The 21,237-nt window shown below is 40.8% G+C and overlaps 1 protein-coding gene across 3 annotated transcripts in view; it reads right to left on the bottom strand.

Moving 5' to 3' along the window:
* Positions 1–4,705: 4,705 nt before the first annotated feature.
* HMGCR (3-hydroxy-3-methylglutaryl-CoA reductase) overlaps positions 4,706–21,237 on the bottom strand; it is a 31,289-nt gene continuing 14,757 nt past the window's right edge. For all 3 annotated transcript variants that reach the window (XM_054031800.1, XM_054031801.1, XM_054031802.1), the window contains exons 6-20: positions 19,154–19,259; positions 18,490–18,596; positions 16,547–16,663; positions 16,146–16,297; positions 14,840–15,084; positions 14,539–14,711; positions 12,874–13,068; positions 11,928–12,086; positions 11,600–11,757; positions 10,250–10,355; positions 9,018–9,188; positions 7,819–7,959; positions 7,567–7,725; positions 6,807–6,961; positions 4,706–6,664 (exon numbers count right to left, since the gene is read on the bottom strand). In XM_054031800.1, coding sequence (XP_053887775.1) covers positions 6,610–6,664; positions 6,807–6,961; positions 7,567–7,725; positions 7,819–7,959; positions 9,018–9,188; positions 10,250–10,355; positions 11,600–11,757; positions 11,928–12,086; positions 12,874–13,068; positions 14,539–14,711; positions 14,840–15,084; positions 16,146–16,297; positions 16,547–16,663; positions 18,490–18,596; positions 19,154–19,259 — 2,199 coding nt within the window. In that variant the 3' untranslated portion in view covers positions 4,706–6,609. The remainder of the gene's footprint in view (positions 6,665–6,806; positions 6,962–7,566; positions 7,726–7,818; positions 7,960–9,017; positions 9,189–10,249; positions 10,356–11,599; positions 11,758–11,927; positions 12,087–12,873; positions 13,069–14,538; positions 14,712–14,839; positions 15,085–16,145; positions 16,298–16,546; positions 16,664–18,489; positions 18,597–19,153; positions 19,260–21,237) is intronic.

The raw sequence follows: 21,237 nt of genomic DNA, 5'->3' as shown, positions 1-21,237 counted from the left end.
TGCCAGCCACTCCAGGGTCTGGCTCAGGACCGGGGGTGGGTTCCAGAGGAGATGGTGCAACCGCCGACTCCTCTGCACCCCTAGGAGTGGGGTGACTGGCCGCTGCCTCAGGCACCCTGAGCGTGAGGCCTTGGACTGGGAACTCGGCCTAATGGTATGCCTATGGGTCCCAAATGGCCACTGAGCTGGCCTGTGCCACTGCGCAGGCCATGGCTCTGCACCGATGTTAGGTATGTCCCCCGCCAACTTTTGCCGGGGTCGCTGCTAATATTTGGACCCTGTCTCCGAGTCTGAAGATGGGGCCCAGTACCATGATGGCCATGGCGGTGCCGAGCACGGCTGAGCCGGGGAGCGGTGCTGCGAGGTTGGGGAGCGGTGCTGCGACCTGGAACTGTACTGCGATCTGGAGCGGTCCCATGAGCGTGGTCTGTGCAGAGAGCTGGATCAGTGCTGATACAAACGGTGGTGAGATTGGGACCTACTGCGCCGTGAGTGTGGGAGCGCTGGCAGGATCTGGATCAATGCCACGAGTCAAACCGGTGCCATGAGTGCAACCGGCACCGTGGGTGGGACTGGCACCAGGACTCCAAGCGGTGCTGGGACTCCGAGCGGTACCTCCCCTCCACAGGCTGAGTCGAAGGGCGGATCATCGCTGGCTTTCCCTGGGACGGCGCCGCCCGTGGCGGTATCAGAGGCTTAATGCAAAGGGCTGGGGACCTCGGTGCCATCATCGCAATGAGGTTCCTGACGGCCTCAAAGGTGTCTGGGGTGGAAGGCAGTTCTACCTCCTCCACCACCAAACCCGGGGAGTCCAACTGCACCGGACTCAATGATCCCCCTTGTGGGGCTGAAGTCAGCGGCGCAGGCTCCAAAAGTTTTAGCGCTGGGGTTCCTCCCTGGGATGAGCCCCGTTGGCCGGCTCCGATGGGGTGGGTCCTAAAGTGGGGGAGCCACTTCTCCCTTGCTTCCAGTGCTGCTTCTGCGCCGGTGAATGGGATCGGTGCCAGGCCAGTCCCGCCATCTTTGGTGCCAGGGAGTGACGGTGCCACGGGTCTCTGCCAAGGGGAGAAGGGGAGAAACAGGCTAATTGATGCCAGTTCATCTCTCACCAAAGCAGATGTCTGCACCAGGGTCCCACTGCAGGCAGCTTGAGCCTTCTTGTCTTTGGGCTATCTGGGAAAGCTTAGCCTTCAGACCAAGTTAGGGAAGAAGCTTACACATGACATTCTCAATAGAACACAAAATAGTTTCTGAAGAAGCTAGTTTGGGAGAAGCGTGATGACGCTGTATAGTCTGAAACTCCCATAACAGTAATAACTCTTTATGTTTCTAGTAGGCCCACCCTTCTTCCTTATCATTGGAGCAGTTTAAGGGTTATGCAGCTTTAATTACGCCACTATTGTTAAAGTGGTTTCCCCCCTAGAGCGGACGCACTGATACTAGTACAGATGTATTTCTTCTGCTGTTGCTTATTCTCCTTTCTGCACAAGAATGACTATATTGCTATAAAGCACTTTTTATGCCTGTATAACTGCATCCACAGTAGGGATTGGAGTAGTGTAACTATTTTGGTTAAAAAAACCAAACCAGCCCCTAACCAACCTAGTTATATCAGTACAAAAATCTCTATATACACCAGGCCCTTATAATAGAATTATAGTTTGGTCCATGAGCCTGAACATGGAATGGCAAGTGGACACAGAAGAGGGTGGTGGAAAAGAGTGGGCATGCTGTCAACTCTTTTTTATTGGAAGACAGAAGAAGGGGAGAGGGAAGTCTGGTTTCCAGCTCCACTTTGTTACACAGAGAATATTATTTGGTTGAAAAGCTAATAGCATATTTCATTTTATGAGGCTTGAGGATCTCTCTCTTAGGAGTATGGATTCAATACAATTTAATGAGAGTACTCCATCCTGGATTGTTTGTTTTTGATGGCTTGCATGGTATTTCAAAATGGCAATTTTGTAGCATCACCTAACTTCTCTCCCCTCCTCGCCCCCCTCCCCCCCCGTTTTTTTTTCTGGACAGTGTTTTCAGCTCAGGCTTTTACATCTTCCACAGATTTTCTGTTCTTCCCTCTTCTACAGGTTGTTTTGGTCTCCATGTCTAGTTGTGCACTGTTTTCATAGACTTTGGGCCTCTCAAATGCTTCATCATCCTCACTGTGTCAGTGTTATCTGATGTGCTTGCCCCTTTGCTGATAACATATATCACATTACTGCTTCTTTATGGTTTCTTGCAATCTTTTGTTAGTTTCATTAGTGAGCGATCGGAGGCAAACAGACACTGTTCTGACAACTTGGCAGCCTTCATATTTTCACCTATCCTGTCTCTTATTCTTTTTAAGGTCCTATATTTGTTCAACAAGACAGAATTGCAGTTTTAAAAGCCTGAGCTGGAGGCTTATTCCTGGAACCACGATTTAAATTTGCCCTTCCATTGTATAATATTGTACCCCTATGAAATAGGGATGGACCACTGTCATCTAGTCTTCCTCCCCCTCCCCCCCCCCCACTTGAGTTGAAGGACATCTAGACTATCACCTGCAACATCACCCATGCAAATATCAGGGCATGTACCTGGTATTGTGATTTGTCTATTAAATTGACAGGCAGCTGGTATGTCAAATCTGCAGATCTATCTGCCAGAATTTCTAAATCCTGGTCCTCTCTGGGAACTGACTGACCAATAACTCTCCACTGTGATGCCTGAACAACTCCTATGCTGGAGGGTCCTGCAGGAGGGCACAGAACTACTATAGCCAAGGCCAGGTCTGCACGACAAACTTTTGCCACCATGGCTGTGATTTATGACTAACATAGCTGAGCCACCAAAAGCCCCTGCTCTGGTGCAGTTATTTCAGCAAAACTGAGCTCTTGCTGGGTAGCTTATTTTGCTCAAGATGGCTGGAAAAGGCTACACCCACAAAAGAGGAGTTTTGCCTATATAAGCTGCCGCCACACTGGCAAAGCCTACATATAGCCCTGGAGCAAGTCTGTGGGTGTGGTGGGCTGGCAGAGCCACTCCAGAGGAGGAAAGTGAACCAGCCCCAAGTGCTCAGGGTTGAGGAAAGCCAGCCTAGAGTTCACCTCAATCAGCTAACATGTTAAAATACAATTTACTCCATCTGTGCTGAGATTTAACATGTTAGCCAACACGTTTTAAAAAAATATATGTTGCCCTACTGTAGCCTTTAGACAGCTGCAGCTCTAAGAACCGGACGCCAGCCATCCAATTACAAGTGCTCTATATTGGTATCAGGGTGTTTTTTTGTTTCTGAGGGTGGTTTGTTGTAAGCATGTTATCTTCTGCCCTGGACCCACCTCAGTCCCCAAACTTTGCCTTTGTGGTAAGAGGTTCCACTGCTGTGTTTTGCGTACAATAAAAGGGGCTTCATAAAGAATCAAAATTATTTGCGCCATATATAAAGTTGATCTCTACCCCTGCTCTAGAGCAGAGATCTCAACCTCAAATGACCACAAGGGCCACATGAAGACTAGTACATTGGGCCGAGGGCCACATCACTGCAACCTGCCCCCTCTGTCCCCGGCCCCCACTCCACCCCTTCCATGAGGCCCCACCTCTATTCCAATCCCTTCCCCAAATCCCCGCCCCTGCCCTTCTCCGCCCCCTCCCCTGAGCGCACAGCTCCCCACTCCTCTCCCCTCCCTCCTGGAAAGGAAGCACCTGGAGGTAGGCAGAGGAGCGGGGATGCGGCGTGCTGCGGGGGAGGGGAGCTTGGTGGCCGCAGGAAATAACTGGGGGGCGGGGAGCTTGCCGGGCTGCAGCTAATAACTCTGCGGGCCCCCTGGTCTAGAGCATGAGATGTAGAGAGGAAACTGAAAGAGTAGCCGGTTGTAGGGAATTGGTGGACTAATGCTGGATGTTGGGTGGGCCAGACATGGAAAGTATACTATGGCCTAGGACCTGAAACACAAGGGGAGGAGAGGCTCTGATCAGTACTTTAGCTTCTAAATGGAAAGATGTGGGTGATAGATTTCTTTGCGATGGTAGGATTTTTGGCTTCTAGCTCAAATTGAGGGAGTCAAAGTTGGTATATATTTCCAGACTTTTTGTTTAATGGGAAAGTGGTTTAAAAACCTTTATTTTCAGATTACAATTTTTTAAAACCTTAAAATTTGCTAACTTAAAAAATAAGTAGTTATTTGACTAGGTTTTAAGATTAAATATTTATTTACATAGTTGTTGTCTGGTACTTTCATTTGAGAGTTCTCCCTCCTCCTTGTAAATAATCTTGATGTTCAAGAGTTGTGTAATGTAGTGAGTAACATACTGGTCAGTTAATTTTGATGCACTAGCTTTCACTGATGCAGAGTGAATGCAGTAAGATTAGAGTCCTAGCCCAAACAGATTGGAAGACTTTTCTAAAAGTGCATTTTTGTGTTTAGGGTCACACATCTCTCTGAAATGACCATCACAGACGTTGCAAAAATATTCTGTTTTAGCAGACCACAACCATGCAAATTCCAGAAAAGAAGTCTTTTTTGCCTGGAAAGTAGGGAGAAGTGTCCAAAATAGGCCTCAATGGAAAGTTTCATACTCAACTACTGTATTGAGAAGTTATTGCACCTCCGTAAGTGTTCATCATACCACCAAAGGACAATATGTAAACAATCCCTGAAACAGTGATTAATATTGAATATAGTCACTAATTATACTTAAAAATATCACAATTAAGCCAAAACGCTTTTCCATTGTTTTACTGAAACTGAAAAAGTATTCTGTACCAAAATGTACACAATTTAGTAATACAAAATGTTAATTCTGCAAGACAGAATGTCAGTTACATTCACCAAAATGAACACTGAACCACCATTTATTGCCAGCTCAGTGTTACTTTAAATAATAAATCACTGGTTGAACATAGAAACAAAGCAGTTTCAACTCTGCATAAATAAGAAAAACTACTGATAACAATACTGCAGAAAGATAAACATTCATGATATTTACATGCTACCACAGCATACCTAGCATGTAGTATGTCTTCTGGCTTGAATGATAGCTTTATGAGACCAATACATTAATATTAGAGTTGATGTTCTACAAAATCAGTCCCTCACAAGTTATACCAAGCTTGCACATTAGGAGAACAGCATTCCCTCTCTTTCATCCCCACCCCCAAAATGCCTCTGTATCCCTAGAAAAAGACCAACCTGCTGACACCATCCTTCTAGTAAGAAGGAATGTTCAAATCCATTTATAGTTTTCTTTCAGTGACTGGACAGGATAACTATTTAGCATAGCAACTGATACTTGTTTTCTCAGTAGTAAGTCAAACCAAAATAAACCTACCTAATATTTCCTGCATAATGTTAAGAAACACCCTACGTTATCTCACTGGTCCAAATACAGTATTTTAATGGACAGTTACATTTCTTGTGTTAATTTTTCTAGTAACATCATTTCAATGGACCCTTGTAAGTTTTCGTAAGATGGATAAATTGGATTTTTCAGAAGATAAATTATATTTTTTTCACAAAAGAAAACATTTAAAAAGAATCAAACATAAAAACCAACTGGAACATTAAAGACACGTGATTTTTCTGGCTTTATTACATCTCCAAGTTAAGCAGAGGTCAAACACCTATCCCTGGGAAAGAAGTGTCGAACACCAAAAATTATTAATGTGCAAATGCACTGTACTTTAAAAAGATGAGATTTTAAAAGTGTAAACATCTGTTGATTCAGTCACTTGAATCCATTGCTACTTACAGAAAGAGTTATGTAAAAAACTGTATTAACGTTATCAAAGCTCTAACCTGCCTGATGTGTAATCGTTTCTATGTCTGTAACATGAAAGTTTTAGAAAGTCATGATACAGTACTTCTCTCTGAACAAAATGCCCAGACAGTTGAACGCAGTGGTTTCATACCCCTGTTAAAGAATGTCAAACATTTCTGCACGATGTAGCAAGAGATTTTTCTTAAAGGAAAAAATGATTCAACTCAGTTAGGGCGCTAATAGTTAAGTGGAACAGCAGCAAGTGAAGTACTATAAATAGATCGTTTCTACAGATTAATGTGAGACTCAATAAAATTATCTCATAACCCAAGACCTAAGCTTAAAACTTGAACAAAGAAAATTAAAATCAGGAGTTCATGGAAGCAATTAGGCTATTACTTTATATTTAAAACCTACTTTTTTAACCAGAAAACAAAAATCACAAGGAACATTACATACAAACCAATTTTAGCCAAATCATTTTTTTAAACATACAACAAATTACACTACAGAACTTGTTTTCCATCTCAATCATAACTGGGAGTTCACTAGTCAAAATACCCTCAATCCTTAATGACATAAAGCTGACCCTTCAGAACAGCATGCGCAGAGTAAGAGAAATATCAAAAACTCTAAAGCCATGTTCAAGACATCTGGGATCTCCATAAAGGAAGTAATTTTTAGCTGCTGAAGAAAGTCAAAGTCATAAGGAGGAGTTTCACTGATCACAAGTCTGCTGATCTTCTCAATTATTTTCCACAAAAATCCTTGTACTGAAGACTGCCTTCTAAAAGTCATAAATATATATTATTCTTTACTCCTGGTCAGTTGCTATGGCAATGGTTCACTTCAACGCTCCTCTGACGTTCAAGCTGCTTTCTTGGTGCAGGTTCCTTGAAGATCTTGTAGATTTATTTTTGACCTAACAAAAATAATAAGATAAGCCTTTTGGAGTCAGCACTCTCTCTGTAGCTTTAACTGTTTCATTTACCATTATTACATATTGTGCTGTATTTGGGACAGAGGAAGACACAGAGAATAGTACTAAGCTTTGCATTTCTTACCTATTGTGAATCATGTGGCTTTTGACTAGATGTCCAGCTGCCAGTGCTGCCATTAATGATAATTCCCCTGCCATTACTGTAGCACATACAATTTTAGCAAGCTGACGTGCATTTTCACCAGGATTGTCTTGACTTGCACCCTGGACCCCTAACATCTGTAGACAAAAATATCCAACATCCAAATCAAGAGCTGGTAAAGGTAAATTTGTGTTCAGTTAGAGTTATTTAATAGTCCTTACTAAATTACATGAAACAAACCAGCATTTAAGTCCCTCAGACATTAAAAAGTAGCATTTAACTTCAAAATTCAATGCATGAATACTCTTCGTCTAGTTCAGTGGTTCTTAACGTGGTGCCCACCAGGGCATTCATGTGCGCCCGCCTACTGACAAGGGAGCGCTTCTGCCAGACCACCCACCGCCGAAGAGTGCGGCCGCCGGACAACCAGCCCTCGAAATGCGGCAACGCCAAGAAGCGTTGCTGCCGAAATGCCGCTGCTTCTCGGTGGCATTTCGGCCGTGACGCTTCTTGATGACGCCAGTTCTCAGCGGCATTTTGGCGGCCACCACACTCTTCTGGGAACATGAATATGCTATTGCAACAGAAAGGTTGGGGACCACTGGTCTAGTTAGTCATATCTTAAAGCCTACTAAAGTTTGAAAAAAACTTGCAGTATTACTTAGACACACAGTATACAATAGAACCAGGAGGAGTTTTGATTTAAAGGGATGTTATTTTAATTTTCTTTGATGCTTTGTACCTGCAAACAGGCTTGCTGTGGTAGCAAGTTGGTCCCTCCACCAACTGTTCCAATTTCTATAGAGGGCATTGTACAGCTGATATACAGATCTTCATTTGTGGGACCTGTTGACTCCATCAGAGTGATGCAGTTAGAGCTGCCCACATTCTGTGCTGCATCCTTAAAGTCAGAATAAAAACGTTTAGTTCAACTATCTTAAGAATATATTTAAAAAACCAAAACCCAATAGTGCTGTGAATTGGCTGAACTTACCTGTCCACAAGCAATGTAGATAGCTGTGACAATGTTTGCTGCGTGGGCGTTATAGCCACCGATGCTACCAGCCATCGCAGAGCCCACCAAATTTTTGTTTATATTAACCTCAACCATAGCTTCTGTAGTAGTCTTCAATACCTAGACAAAGCCATATGCTTTTATTATATTTCTCATTAGACAGCAGTAGTAATTCCATGTTGTATAGTATTAGCACTCAGACTGTGATTCCATGGCTGAGGAACTTGCCGCAGAACAGTTCTCTAAAAAGTAGACTTTCATTTAAAAGAAAATAATTTAAGTTCTTACAGTTGCTAAAATTTTCCAAATATAAACAGAATGCAAACCAATGCAAAGATATTTGCCTGAGTCTGCAGATAAGCCTGAAATAAATATTTCTAAGAGATGTGGTGAACCACCCCATTTATTTCAATGGAATGTTGACATTAAATCTGAAACTTAATGATGACAATATAAAAATAGTTTGGCAGAAAAAGCCTGTTAATGAGCTATGATAGTACCAACCTGCCTCCAAGGTAACTCCAAATAGCAAAAACCCTCAATTGTCCTCATCCCAGCTTGCCACAATCTCTAGCTTCCCCCAATGACTTCTACAATGTAGTTATATATTTTTAATACAAAATTCTGCAGTACAACAAATTTCTGGGTCACTAAAAAATTAAATATCAAATTAAGTCACAAGAAATACTACTGACTGCATTACTCATTTTCACATATTTAATTCAATCAAAATCTCTTTACATGAAAGTCCCAAAGAATTTCCAGTCTTGTGCACTGTGAGGTGTAGCAGAACCCAGGCTAACTGCTGCAGATTAATTTGCTATGGAGTATCCAAGGGACCGGTTACAAAGATTATTAAAACTGAACTGAATATCAGGTAAATTACTTGAGTGTCAGATCTATTAGACTGTGCAATAGTCTTTCAAAAGAAGGGGTGGAAGACCCACCACTTCAGACATTTTAAACCAGACAGCACAAAAGTATATTGAATGAAAAATCCTCTACTAGTAAGTCACTTTTATCTATAACGTCCATGATCCTACAATAATGCTCAAAGTGAAGAGTCATCATTATGTACAATTTATAAATTTCAATTTCAAGTTAAATTTTTATAAAAGGGATTAGTTTGGTTAGACAAAAGTGCTTTTGATTCCAAGATGAATCAAAGCGGTACTTACTTCTCTGACCACCTTGGCTGGAATGACTGCTTCGCAGACAACAGACTTCCCTCTGCCTTCTATCCAATTTATGGCAGCAGGCTTTTTGTCTGTACAATAGTTACCACTAATAGCTAGAACCTGGAGATCAGGAAACTCTTCTTGCAGTCTCGCAAGTGCCTTTTCGGTACCCTGACAGAAGCAGATATAAATGAAGCTTAACTTCTCATGAGGATTGTATTATAAACCACTGGAGAACTTAACTAATATGTGACTAACCATCACAGAGATAGTAAGACATCAGGGCTAGACTGAACCTTTGGGCTCAGCCCCTGTGCAAGGAAAGCATATCGCTGGAAACCTGGACTCCCCTTTTGGGTAAGACGGTGCTGGTGGGTAGGGATAATATAATCATTGCTCTGCCCCCATCTCACTCAATTGTTCGTAGAGGAAATAATGAATTTACAAGCCTTTGCTCCTCCCCACCATGCATGGGGGCTCATCCTGGGGCTGCACAGGTGGGTGGAGGCTCTGCCCCCTCTAACTCCAAAGTGGCTACATAGGACCAGAGAACACTGGCACTTATCAAGGTATGCACACAACATGGATCTTAATACTCTGGGATCAATTCTTCCCTTTATTCTGGATTGGGGGAAGAAGGAGAGCCTGAGTTGCATGAACAGATTTTTTTCTTTTTAAATATAGTCATTTTAACCCTCCGGTCTTCATTGCTTAGCTACTACTCTTGATTATGGTCAAAGACACAAAACAAAACCATTACAGTTTACCATTTTATATCACTAGAGAGACACAGCCTGCCCTCGGTAAATTGCCTAAGGTAAATAAAACAAGCAAAGGTAAAAAAATCAAGTTCATATGGGAAGATGGCCAATAAGAATGAAGTTGAAGTAGGATTAATAATCACTTTAATTTCTCACTCACAACATTTCTCACTGTTTGGCCTATTTTAGATTTAAGCACTTAAGGGACAGAAAGTAAATTTTCCTCTCAAAAGCACTATAAACCCTAACACAGGACTCTGATTCTGGATGGCCCTTATACAAGCCCCAGAAAAAGAAAGGGGGAGAAGCTGAAGGGAGGGAAGTGGGGAGTCCTGTGTCCTTGCTTCCACTCCCTGTATAGTCAAGTAAGACAGGACAAACTAACTCAGAGTTAATTTAGTGACATGCTTTAACTAGGTTTTTTTTTTTTTTCTTCCAAAAAATGCTAAGTAGAAACAGACTGGATCTTACTTTTGAGATCATGTTCATTCCCATTGCATCCCCTGTTTCAGACTGAAAACGGATATAAAGGTTACGACCAGCCAGACTGATGTGAAGCTTTTGCAGACGAGCAAACCTGTAAATAAAAGAGAATCAACTGACTACTAACAATTCTTTCTCTCTCCCTTAGTAGCTCGTAGAAGACTACAGGCTGCTTTTCAGCTACAAATGACAGTAAGCCATTAGTTCTGGATAACCCTGTTAAGCACCATGCACAATGTGGGCTCCTCCTCCTGCTCTATGCACAAAATTAAATCAGCACCAACTACCAGGCACAAAGTTCTCTGACAGCTGATCCAAGACAAATGTTTAAGAAAATTTACTGCTCCTGAAAGTAACTGTACTGGGTTGCCTAATTTTTCTAGCCATGCAATTTGTGAAATACAAGATCTTAGTGTTGTAGTTACCTAATTTCAAACAATTCCCTCCCTCCATCCCTGACAAAAAAATTCTATGTTACTGAATATTAACTACTAAAGAAGGAGATTTGGCAATTCTTAAGTCATTTATATTGAGAAACAGTGTCTAGAGCAGTGATAGTAAAGGCATGTCCCACAACCCAATTCTATTGCTATGCAGTAAGCAAGAACAAACTAACTTGAAGATATTGCCCATTATTCAACAGCAGGAAGGATGGCTCTATACCATGGTATCAGGCCTTGCTGGAATATGCTCATGCGTACTACTGACCTCCACCTGCTTTTGTGGAACATGACTCTGCTAACCAATACCGAAAAATCAGTCTTCGATTTTCCAGAGTTAATATACAACAACAAATACTTGGGAGGGATGAGGATAAGAGAAGTTATGACACTCATGCTCTAAATCATGTTACGTTTAATACTGTTATGCTTCTCCCCACCCTGTCAGTTCTGGCATTAAAGGGTCAATATTCTCTTTAGCCTCTAGAATTAGAGAAGAACATGTTATATCATTTGAAAGATTAGATGGTGGTGTACAACATTGGTTCTAATTCTACAAGTGCAGGATAACAACCATTAAAATCAAGTCAGAACTGAATTGTGAGAGTGTTTTTGGAGGTAGTAACAAGTATGAATGGTAATCAGAATAATACCATTTTAACTTCCTTTTTCTTCCTGTGATTGAATTCCGTATTTTCCTAGGGGATATAACATTTGTTTGCAGCCCTAATGGTTAACCAGATATTGGACATGAATGATGTTGTTGATTACTTAGAATCCAAGTTATTTGGATCCCTGAATCTAGTATCATGTAATTTCTTGCATCGTAGTACACCTAAACATGGGAGATTTCTATATTTACATTAGTAAATACTTTACAGAAAGCCATGTTACTAACCTACTTGTGCTGTCAAATGCATCTTTGACAATTTTAAACCCTTCAGAGTTTTCAAGCCAAGCCTTCACTTCTGCAGCCTGGCAGGCAGAGGGTAATCTTACAACTGGTCCTCGAGTCATCCCATCTGCTAGAATACGGCTATTGGCTCCTCCACCAAGCTAAGACCAAAGGGGAAAATGAATAACATTACTGGGAATTATTGGTAATTTGTAATAACGTTAATTAAATAGATACCTATCTATCTTACACAATTCAACTCATTTTGTATTAAGTGATGGGCTCTTAATCAAGGCAAGGAGCTAACCCTCCAAGAATGAATTTTACTTACAAGTATTGCTCTGCACCCTCTGTTTGTGCTTGCTACCAGACAGCCTTCTGTTGTTGCCATTGGAACTTGAAACTCTTTGCTATCCAGGAAAAGTGGCCCAGCTACACCTACAGGGATGGGCATGTATCCAATCACATTTTCACAGCAAGCTCCCATTACCTTAAAAAAAAAATGTTAGATTTAACAGTCATTAAGGATACGGCATTGCGATAGCATGTTGAGAAATTGATAACAAATCGCCATCAACAAATAAAATAAATAAAAATTAGCCTACTTTACCAACTGACTCATCAATAAAATACAACATTTTTACACTGCAATGTTTTATACGGCACAAAGTTTGGAAGTATTTAGTAAAGCTTGACAGTAATCTTCTGAAGTTCACTGAAGGGTTTAATCATTGAAGTAATGTATAATAACAGATAAAACTGCAGAAAGAATTTTTTTTTTTATACTAGTGTGCTTGTATCTATTAGGAGAGTTACTGTACAAAGTGAAAACTGTATTAAACTAACAAACAATCTGGATTTTGAATAACTTTCCCTTTATTATGACTCAACTCACATTTTCACTCATCCCAGTAAACTCAGCTGTGGTATTATCAAAGCCCTAAATTTAGAGATTAGGGAACTGTATACATTAATACATAATTGTCCTTTTTGATCATGCTACAAAACTGATCTGTACTCTTAAGTTTTCATTTCAAAAAATTAAGTATCCAATACTTATGTGTGTGAGAACTTTCAGATGTGAACTGAATGAATACCCATGCAGTCTGTGTTTGTATGAAGACAGGCTGAAACTATAATTGACAGCTCTGTCTTAATTCCTTGGAAGTGGAGCACATGAATTATAATTTTGAGAAGAATTTGGGGAAAAACACACAAAAGGAGTTACCTTAAAATTTAAAAATTAATTCACTCTTGCTTGTCTCCATTATACTTACCAAAGAATAATTGTAATGCCTGTAAGGAAGATATTGTAGGGCTGAAGGTTCAGGGAGCTTCTGAGATAACATCTGTCTGCGAATAAATACACCACGTTCCTGAGTTTCCATCAAAGTTTCCAATTTGTAAGCAGGAATATGCTTAGCATTGACTAGGTTGATGACTTCTGCATCAGTGAGGAATTTTGCACCTCTCTAGAAATTAAAAAAAAAAAAAAAAAAAGTTTTGTGTTTGTACAAACTGCAGTACAACTTTTAATGTTTCCAGTATGGTAAAGGATACTCTTTACTTCTGCAAATCATACCTAAAGAATCTGTTTCATTATCGACATCCGTAAACTGCAGCATACAAAGAAAATCATTCTAAATGAATTACTGGTCTGTGTCAATCATGAATCCACATAAACCAAAAGCAAAGGAAACTAACAAACCTCGCCCAGATACCCCAGCTGTAACTTAAACTTATAAAATGTTGTGAGATTCAGAGTGAGGCTTTTACTCATTGTAATGTATTGTAGTACATGCTTACCATCAAATAACCTGCAATACCTAGCCAAACTAAAGAGTTATGTATAGACTAAAAGTTCCATTACGAAATTTCATTGCTTTTCCAGAGTGAAGGTAGACTCTTACTTTAAACACTACAGGACAGATCCTCAGGTAGCATTAATTACATAGCTCCACTGAAGTCAAATGCCGGCTGAGGATCTGGCTCTGTGTGTGGAACTATCCAAAGAAGACAGATTATGTACAAGTTTATAAATGGACATTTTTCTGTAAAGTACAAATTGGGGGAAAGGGGGAAGTCTGATGTTCTGTAGCAGTGGTCCCCAAACTGTGGGGAGTGCCCCCCCCAGTGGGTGGGGAGCACAGTGGGCCCCCCCCAGCAGGTGGGGAGGGAGTGCCTCCCAGCCCCGCTTTGCCCCCATCTCTGCTCCGGCCCTGCCTCTGCTCCCGCCCCAGCCCCGCCCCCAACCTAGGCCCTTGCAGCTTTGGGACCAGCCTCAGCCCCCTTACCTCTGTCCGCACCTCCCTTCTTTCCCCGCCCTCCCCCTGACCGCTGCTCCCATGGGGGAGATGCAGATGGGTTGGAGGGGGGAGAGGAACGTGAAAAGCTTGGGACCACTGGTCTGGAGGGAGCACAATACTCTGTCTAATGGGGAATCAGAATCAGTAGCCACACAACCTCGGAGATTTCAGAGAGCTTGGAAGCTGAGGGTAAAGAAAACTGAGCACCTTATGTTGCTCTCAACCAGCCACCTTTAATAGATGTATGGACTAACACTCTAGTTTTTCATGAGCGGGAAAGCTACTATGATATGGAATTTTTTGGGGGGGAGATATGGTAACAAATCTTTTGTTTACAAAAATGGGCAAAAACTGAATTTTTGGCTGCATGCATTCAAGAATCAGAACATATACAAATAATTGAAAAGCAGGAATTGACTGCACCAGAAATGATCTCTAAAGTGCATTTTGCAATGGGTGTATACTAAGAGTGTAAGCCATGCTATTTACACATACACTCAATTGTAAGAGCAATGCAATCAATTGAAAAATGTATTCACAAACATGATTTCACTGTGAAGTTTAAAAACACTGCTTATAATTTTTGGTCTTGAACTTCTCAGCAGAACTGGAAACCTTATAGTTCTCTTTTCTTACCTCTGCATTTCCAAGTATACATAAACATTCTTCAGTGGAGCGTGGCTCTTTGGGCAATTCAATTTCAGGCTCCTTTCTATTAAGGAGAGAAGTTGTTTCCATAGGGATGCAACTACCAACCACAAATGTAGCCTTGGCTGATGGCTCTGCTAATGCAGGTTTTATTACTTCAACTGCATAAAGACAAATTAAAATTGGAATTTAGATTACAAAAATCTCAACAGAGTACAGTTTTTTGGTTGCAAAATAGCCCCAGCATTGGATCCTTCAGTACCTAAGATACCCAAAGCATATATATTACCTTTTCTCTCTCTGGAAATTACAGCCTCTTCTACTGTGCTGGATTTCTGATGATTTTTTACAAGTACAGACTGTTTTCTGCAGCAGTTATCAGGAATCTTTTTCTGAACTATCAAGGGAGAGGTTATGGGGTTCTTCAGTGAGAGCGTGGACTCCGTCTCTGTCTGTTCAAAGAAGATGTATTTCACAGCAAGAAGAAGAGCTAAACCAAGAGTGATTACTTGCTCAATGTCCAAACTGGCCATTCTGAAGGAGGATCAAACAAGAAGTAAATGTAAATGTGTTTTTAGTATATAAAAAACATTTGTATATCACTATAAACTCACATTGCTTTAACAAACAAGCAAGACAGGCAAGCTAATACCTAACAAGAAAATGCTACAAAGCTAACCTGCAATGTTTATATAATCTCGTGTATATAGCTACATTTTATAAAATGTATCACTGGGGCATCCATTTGCTTTAACAAGAGCAATATGTTGATCATAATTTATGCAGTTGTTAGAACTCTACCCCCTTTATAATACATTATTGAAGTACGCTACTTTAGAAAAGAAACAGCACGGCAGTTCAGCATGTTTGAAGAACAGCAGTGACACCTAAAACTTCTCTCACTAAATATTTACTAAACCACAGTAAACAGCAATTCCTATGTTGAAACCCTAGCAAAGAGAAATATAATACTAAATCACTCAGAAGGCATGTGCCATTCAACATCTAAATCAACTGATTTAACAGTTATCTCCTGGTAAATGTATTGTGGTTCAAATATCTTATCTTGCCATCTGAGGCAATTATTATAGTGGATACAGAAATTAAGCTGCTTAAATAGGTAAGGAATCAAGAGATTTAGAGGCTGATTTTCAGAGGTGATAGGAATCCATGGCTCCCACTGACTTTAATTGAGTTGTAGGTTGTCAGAACCTCTGACAATCAATTCCATAGTACCTTAACGTTAGAAAAAAATTGATCACAAGGAGAGAGAACAGTGACAAGGACCTTTTTTCCAAGTCCTTGGGGATGGGTGGTGCATGTGTGGGAGAAGCTGTGCCAATGTTCCCAGAGTAAAGGGAAGCTGGTTTGAACACCTGACTAGACTACATCAATTACCATTAAATTGACTATGGAATGCCATGTCACACAAGGATCTCCATATGTAGGGAATCCTACAGTGGCCAGAGCAGATGGGTTTATGGTTGCTTTGCAAAGTACTTTGCCTTACAAAGTAACCTGAAAGCACCAGAGAATAAGCCTCAGTCAGTGGAAGATGCAACAGAATACTTAGAAGGCCCAAGATATTCACCCACCTAGAAAGATAAAATTGCCATAGAGAAACATTAGGTTCAATTCTCTTTGGTACATTTTCATCCATTCCCACTGAATTTTCCGCTGTACTGTTTTGAGCAGATGGTTCTGCTATCCAGCGACTGTGAGCATGAACAAGAACCAGACCTAGAGACTTAAAAAGGAGAGAGAGAAAAGTGAAACCTGTTTCCAGCTGTAACTAGCCACCAAACCTAGTAATAAGTAGCAATTTAAAAAAAAAAATTTTTTTTCTTTTACTTTCCCATGCCCTCCTAGGTTTAAAACTAAAGGCTGGTGTTGACAACACGCAGGGAATATAACTTTACAGTAACTGAGAAATATTTATGCATACATTTAATTATATGGTTGCTTTTCTCTAAAGAAAGGGAAAAACCCCACATACCATAATCATTTTAACCCTCTGAGTTACAGGGTTTGGTTTGTTTTCTTCTTCTTCCAAAACACGGGCAAAATGACTAAGTTGCCATATGGGACGCCCCTCACGACTTTCACGAGAAAGCTACAAGGAAAAACAAAAGACCCTGTTCAGTGCATATATTTAAAGAAACAGAAGCAAGCAAACTTTTTATTATTATGTCCCTAGAGAATTTGATTACTAAGGCTCTGTCAACACAAGAAAGTTGTACCAGTTTAATCTAAATCAGTTTTTAAACCAGTGCAACTGCCTATTTGGGCACTTCCTTTTTGGTTTAAAACTGGCTTGTTTTGGCTTAGTTTACAATGACTTCAAACCAACTTAACCTAAACCACAATAAGAGTGTCTATACAGCCTTTTGCACCAATTTAACTAAATCATTTACAAATCACACCTTTAGTTAAACTGGTTGAACTTTCTCCTGTACACAAGCCTGTAGTTACATTTGATCCACTTAATACCACACTGAAGACTCAGTGGCAATACAGGAACCAAAGAGAAAATTTAAGACCCAAGCAGGAGGCTCTCAGCCCAAAATGTTCAAACTTCTGTGTCTAAAGTTAAGCCCTTAAGTCCATAAAATAAATAAAGCCTTGGTTCACAAAAGCCTCCTCATTCAGGAAAAGATTTAAGCACGTGCTTTCCTGAATTGGGGCCTGGAACTGGCTCAATTTTCAGAGAAGCTGAGCATCCACAAATCTCACTGAAGTCTATCTGAGCAAGAGTGAGAGCTGCCCAGCAGTTCTGAAGAGAACAAAACAAACTCCATGCCACTTAGGTGCTTAAATACAAATGCAGGAGTGTAACATTAGGCAACAAATTTTGACTATTTAAGTCATAGTGCCTGTAAATCAAATATCCAGAAATCAAGATTAACACTGATTCAGATCTCAAAATATGATCCCCAGCGTTTCCGAGCATAAGATTGTGCCTGAACATTATACTGAAAGTTAAAGGGCATCATATAAACGGGAATGTTGACCTTTCAAATTAATTACTGGAACTGTAGTACAAGAAACTATGTAATTTTTTGCTCTATTCTGCTCCAAAATTAGTTGTAAAAGGGGATATTACCCAGGACATAACTTCTCTCTGTTTTGATGAAATAATTTAATTCCTCCCAGCACACAATGCATTCATGTTCATTAGAGGTATACGTATGTATACAGGGAATATACAATAACCTTATTTGTTTAGAAGCTATTGCAGAAGAATAAAGTTGAACACACACAAAAAACAACTGCAAGTTTTAAATATTGATAATTGGAAGATTATATACTATTATTATTTTCAACATCTAAAAACTACTGTACGTGACATATGATTTTGTTCCAGATATACCACAACCAGGGGTGAAAGTAACTTAAAGGACTTACCGGTACACCAGAGTCCATAGTGGGGCGTGGCCTCAACCGGAAGAGGCGGGGCCTTTCAAGATTTAAAATTGCCTGGGTACCCTGGGGTAGTGGCAGCAGGGCTCCGGCGGTGATTTAAAGGGCCCAGGGCTCCGGCCGCTGCGGGGAGCCCCGGGCCCTTTAAAGCGCCGCCGGAGCTCTGGGACCTTTAAATCCCCACCCAAGCCTGGCTGCCGGAACTCCGGCGGTGATTTAAAGGGCCCAGGTCTCCCCACAGCAGCTGGAGCCCTGGGCCCTTTAAATCACCGCCAGAGAAGCCGGTCCAGCTTACTTTCACCTCTGACTACAACCATGTAAATTATAACTTTGATTATGATTCCTCTTGAACAAAGAAATAAATGTATAATAGGATATAAATTGTGAAGGCTAAACTTGGGTGCCATATTAAATTGTTATCTCTCATTTTAAATTAATAGCTATACAAAGAAAAACAGGACACCAGCATTAGGCCAATATGCTGTTATACTACTGATGCCATCTTGAAACTGGTCTTACCTCTAATACCAAGGAGACACATGCTGGAAAGAAAGTCAGGAAGACAAAGTAGTTGGCAAGAACAGACATGCAGCCAAAGCAGCACATGATTTCAAGCTGTCGCACCCCTACATTAAAAAGAGGCAAAAACATTCTTACATTTTGTGCTTACATCTTACACAATGTGCTTTCTTTATGCTGAAAAGGTATCATAATAGTAGCACAACAACATTAAACTGACTTTGTACATCATAAAAGGGCTGACTATCCCATCCCATCTGTACTGAAAGTGTAATGGATTAAAGAAGTTCCGCTATAGTGGGAGATTTCAGTTCATCCCAAAATAGTAAGAGAATAGCGTACAAAATAAGACCCCAACCCTGTAAAGTGATCTGTGCAAGAGAGCCTTGCACCCATGCAGTGTCCTACAAGAATTCAATGGAAATCTGCATTTTCCTTCATGTCATCAGCACCTGCAATACTATTCACATCTGTTTTAAGATAACAAAAAGCAAGTAAATTCAAAATATAGGCAATGACTACATCTCCCTAATTGTGCCAAGACACTGAAATATGACTAGTAAGAACATCTATTGTTTGAGGACCAGGAGATAATTGACACGTTAGCTGTGAATTCTTTCTTTTTTTAGCTTGAGATAACTAGACTCTTGACTATATTACTCACCTGACATAGTACCAACACCAATCACAAGACACTCAACAAGGGCATCAAGCGTAAACGTAGGACCTAGAATTGCCATTCCCCGTGAAATATTTTCTCTTACTTCATCCTAAAAAAACACAGGAATTTCCCTCAGTTAAAATAAAGGCAAAATACAAACAGTGATGTGATTGCAAAGTTACACCAATAGACAGCTCTCTGACAGAGAATGGGATGAATCACATCAACTTTTGATATGTGTTGAGGAAGTGAACTGTAGACCACGGTGATCAAGCAAAAAGGTGGGATTCAGATAAAATGTGAAAAAGGCAGGCACAAGTCAAGCAGACTCGTTGTTCTTAACATTTCTCTCCCAACCCCTCACAACATGATAAAAGAGCCGATAGGTCCCAGGGTAGGTATAGGAGCTCCCATAAAAAAGAGCTTCAATCATGATTAATAATATTCATAGATTATAGATTATAGGACTGGAAGGGACCTCGAGAGGTCATCGAGTCCAGTCCCCTGCCCACATGGCAGGACCAAATACTGTCTAGACCATCCCTGATAGACATTTATCTAACCTACTCTTAAATATCTCCAGAGACGGAGATTCCACAACCTCCCGAGGCAATTTGTTCCAGTGTTTAACCACCCTGACAGTTAGGAACTTTTTCCTAATGTCCAACCTAGACCTCCCTTGCTGCAGTTTAAACCCATTGTTTCTGGTTCTATCCTTAGAAGCTAAGGTGAACAAGTTCTCTCCCTCCTCCTTATGACACCCTTTTAGATACCTGAAAACTGCTATCATGTCCCCTCTCAGTCTTCTCTTTTCTAAACTAAACAAACCTAGTTCTTTCAGCCTTCATTCATAGGTCATGTTCTCAAGACCTTTAATCATTCTTGTTGCTCTTCTTTGGACCCTTTCCAATTTCTCCACATCTTTTTTAAAATGCGGCGCCCAGAACTGGACACAATACTCCAGCTGAGGCCTAACCAGAGCAGAGTAGAGCGGAAGAATGACTTCTCGTGTCTTGCTCACAACACACCTGTTAATGCATCCCAGAATCATGTTTGCTTTTTTTGCAACAGCATCACACTGTTGACTCATATTTAGCTTGTGGTCCACTATAACCCCTAGATCCCTTTCTGCCGTACTCCTTCCTAGACAGTCTTTTCCCATTCTGTATGTGTGAAATTGATTTTTCCTTCCTAAGTGGAGCACTTTGCATTTGTCTTTGTTAAACTTCATCCTGTTTAACTCAGACCATTTCTCCAATTTGTCCAGATCATTTTGAATTATGACCCTGTCCTCCAAAGTAGTTGCAATCCCTCCCAGTTTGGTATAATCCGCAAACTTAATAAGCGTACTTTCTATGCCAATATCTAAGTCGTTGATGAAGATATTGAACAGAGCCGGTCCCAAAACAGACCCCTGCGGTACCCCACTCGTTACGCCTTTCCAGCAGGATTGGGAACCATTAATAACAACTCTCTGAGTACGGTTATCCAGCCAGTTATGCACCCACCTTATAGTAGCCCCATCTAATTTGTATTTGCCTAGTTTATCGATAAGAATATCATGCGAGACCGTATCAAATGCCTTACTAAAGTCTAGGTATACCACATCCACCGCTTCACCCTTATCCACAAGGCTCGTTATCCTATCAAAGAAAGCTATCAGATTGGTTTGACATGATTTGTTCTTCACAAATCCATGCTGGCTGTTCCCTATCACCTTACCACCTTCCAAGTGTTTGCAGATGATTTCCTTCATTACTTGCTCCATTATCTTCCCTGGCACAGAAGTTAAACTAACTGGTCTGTAGTTACCTGGGTTGTTTTTATTTCCCTTTTTATAGATGGGCACTATATTTGCCCTTTTCCAGTCTTCTGGAATCTCTCCCGTCTCCCATGACTTTCCAAAGATAATAGCTAGAGGCTCAGATACCTCCTCTATTAGCTCCTTGAGTATTCTAGGATGCATTTCATCAGGCCCGGGTGACTTGCAGGCATCTAACTTTTCTAAGTGATTTTTAACTTGTTCTTTTTTTATTTTATCGGCTAAACCTACCCCCTTCCCAATTCACTATGTTAGGCATTCCTTC

The sequence above is a fragment of the Malaclemys terrapin genome, chromosome 6, assembly GCF_027887155.1.
Source record: "Malaclemys terrapin pileata isolate rMalTer1 chromosome 6, rMalTer1.hap1, whole genome shotgun sequence".
Classification (NCBI taxonomy): Eukaryota; Metazoa; Chordata; order Testudines; family Emydidae; genus Malaclemys; species Malaclemys terrapin.
Note: the sequence above shows the minus strand (reverse complement) of the source record. Positions and strands in the feature narration are given on the sequence as shown.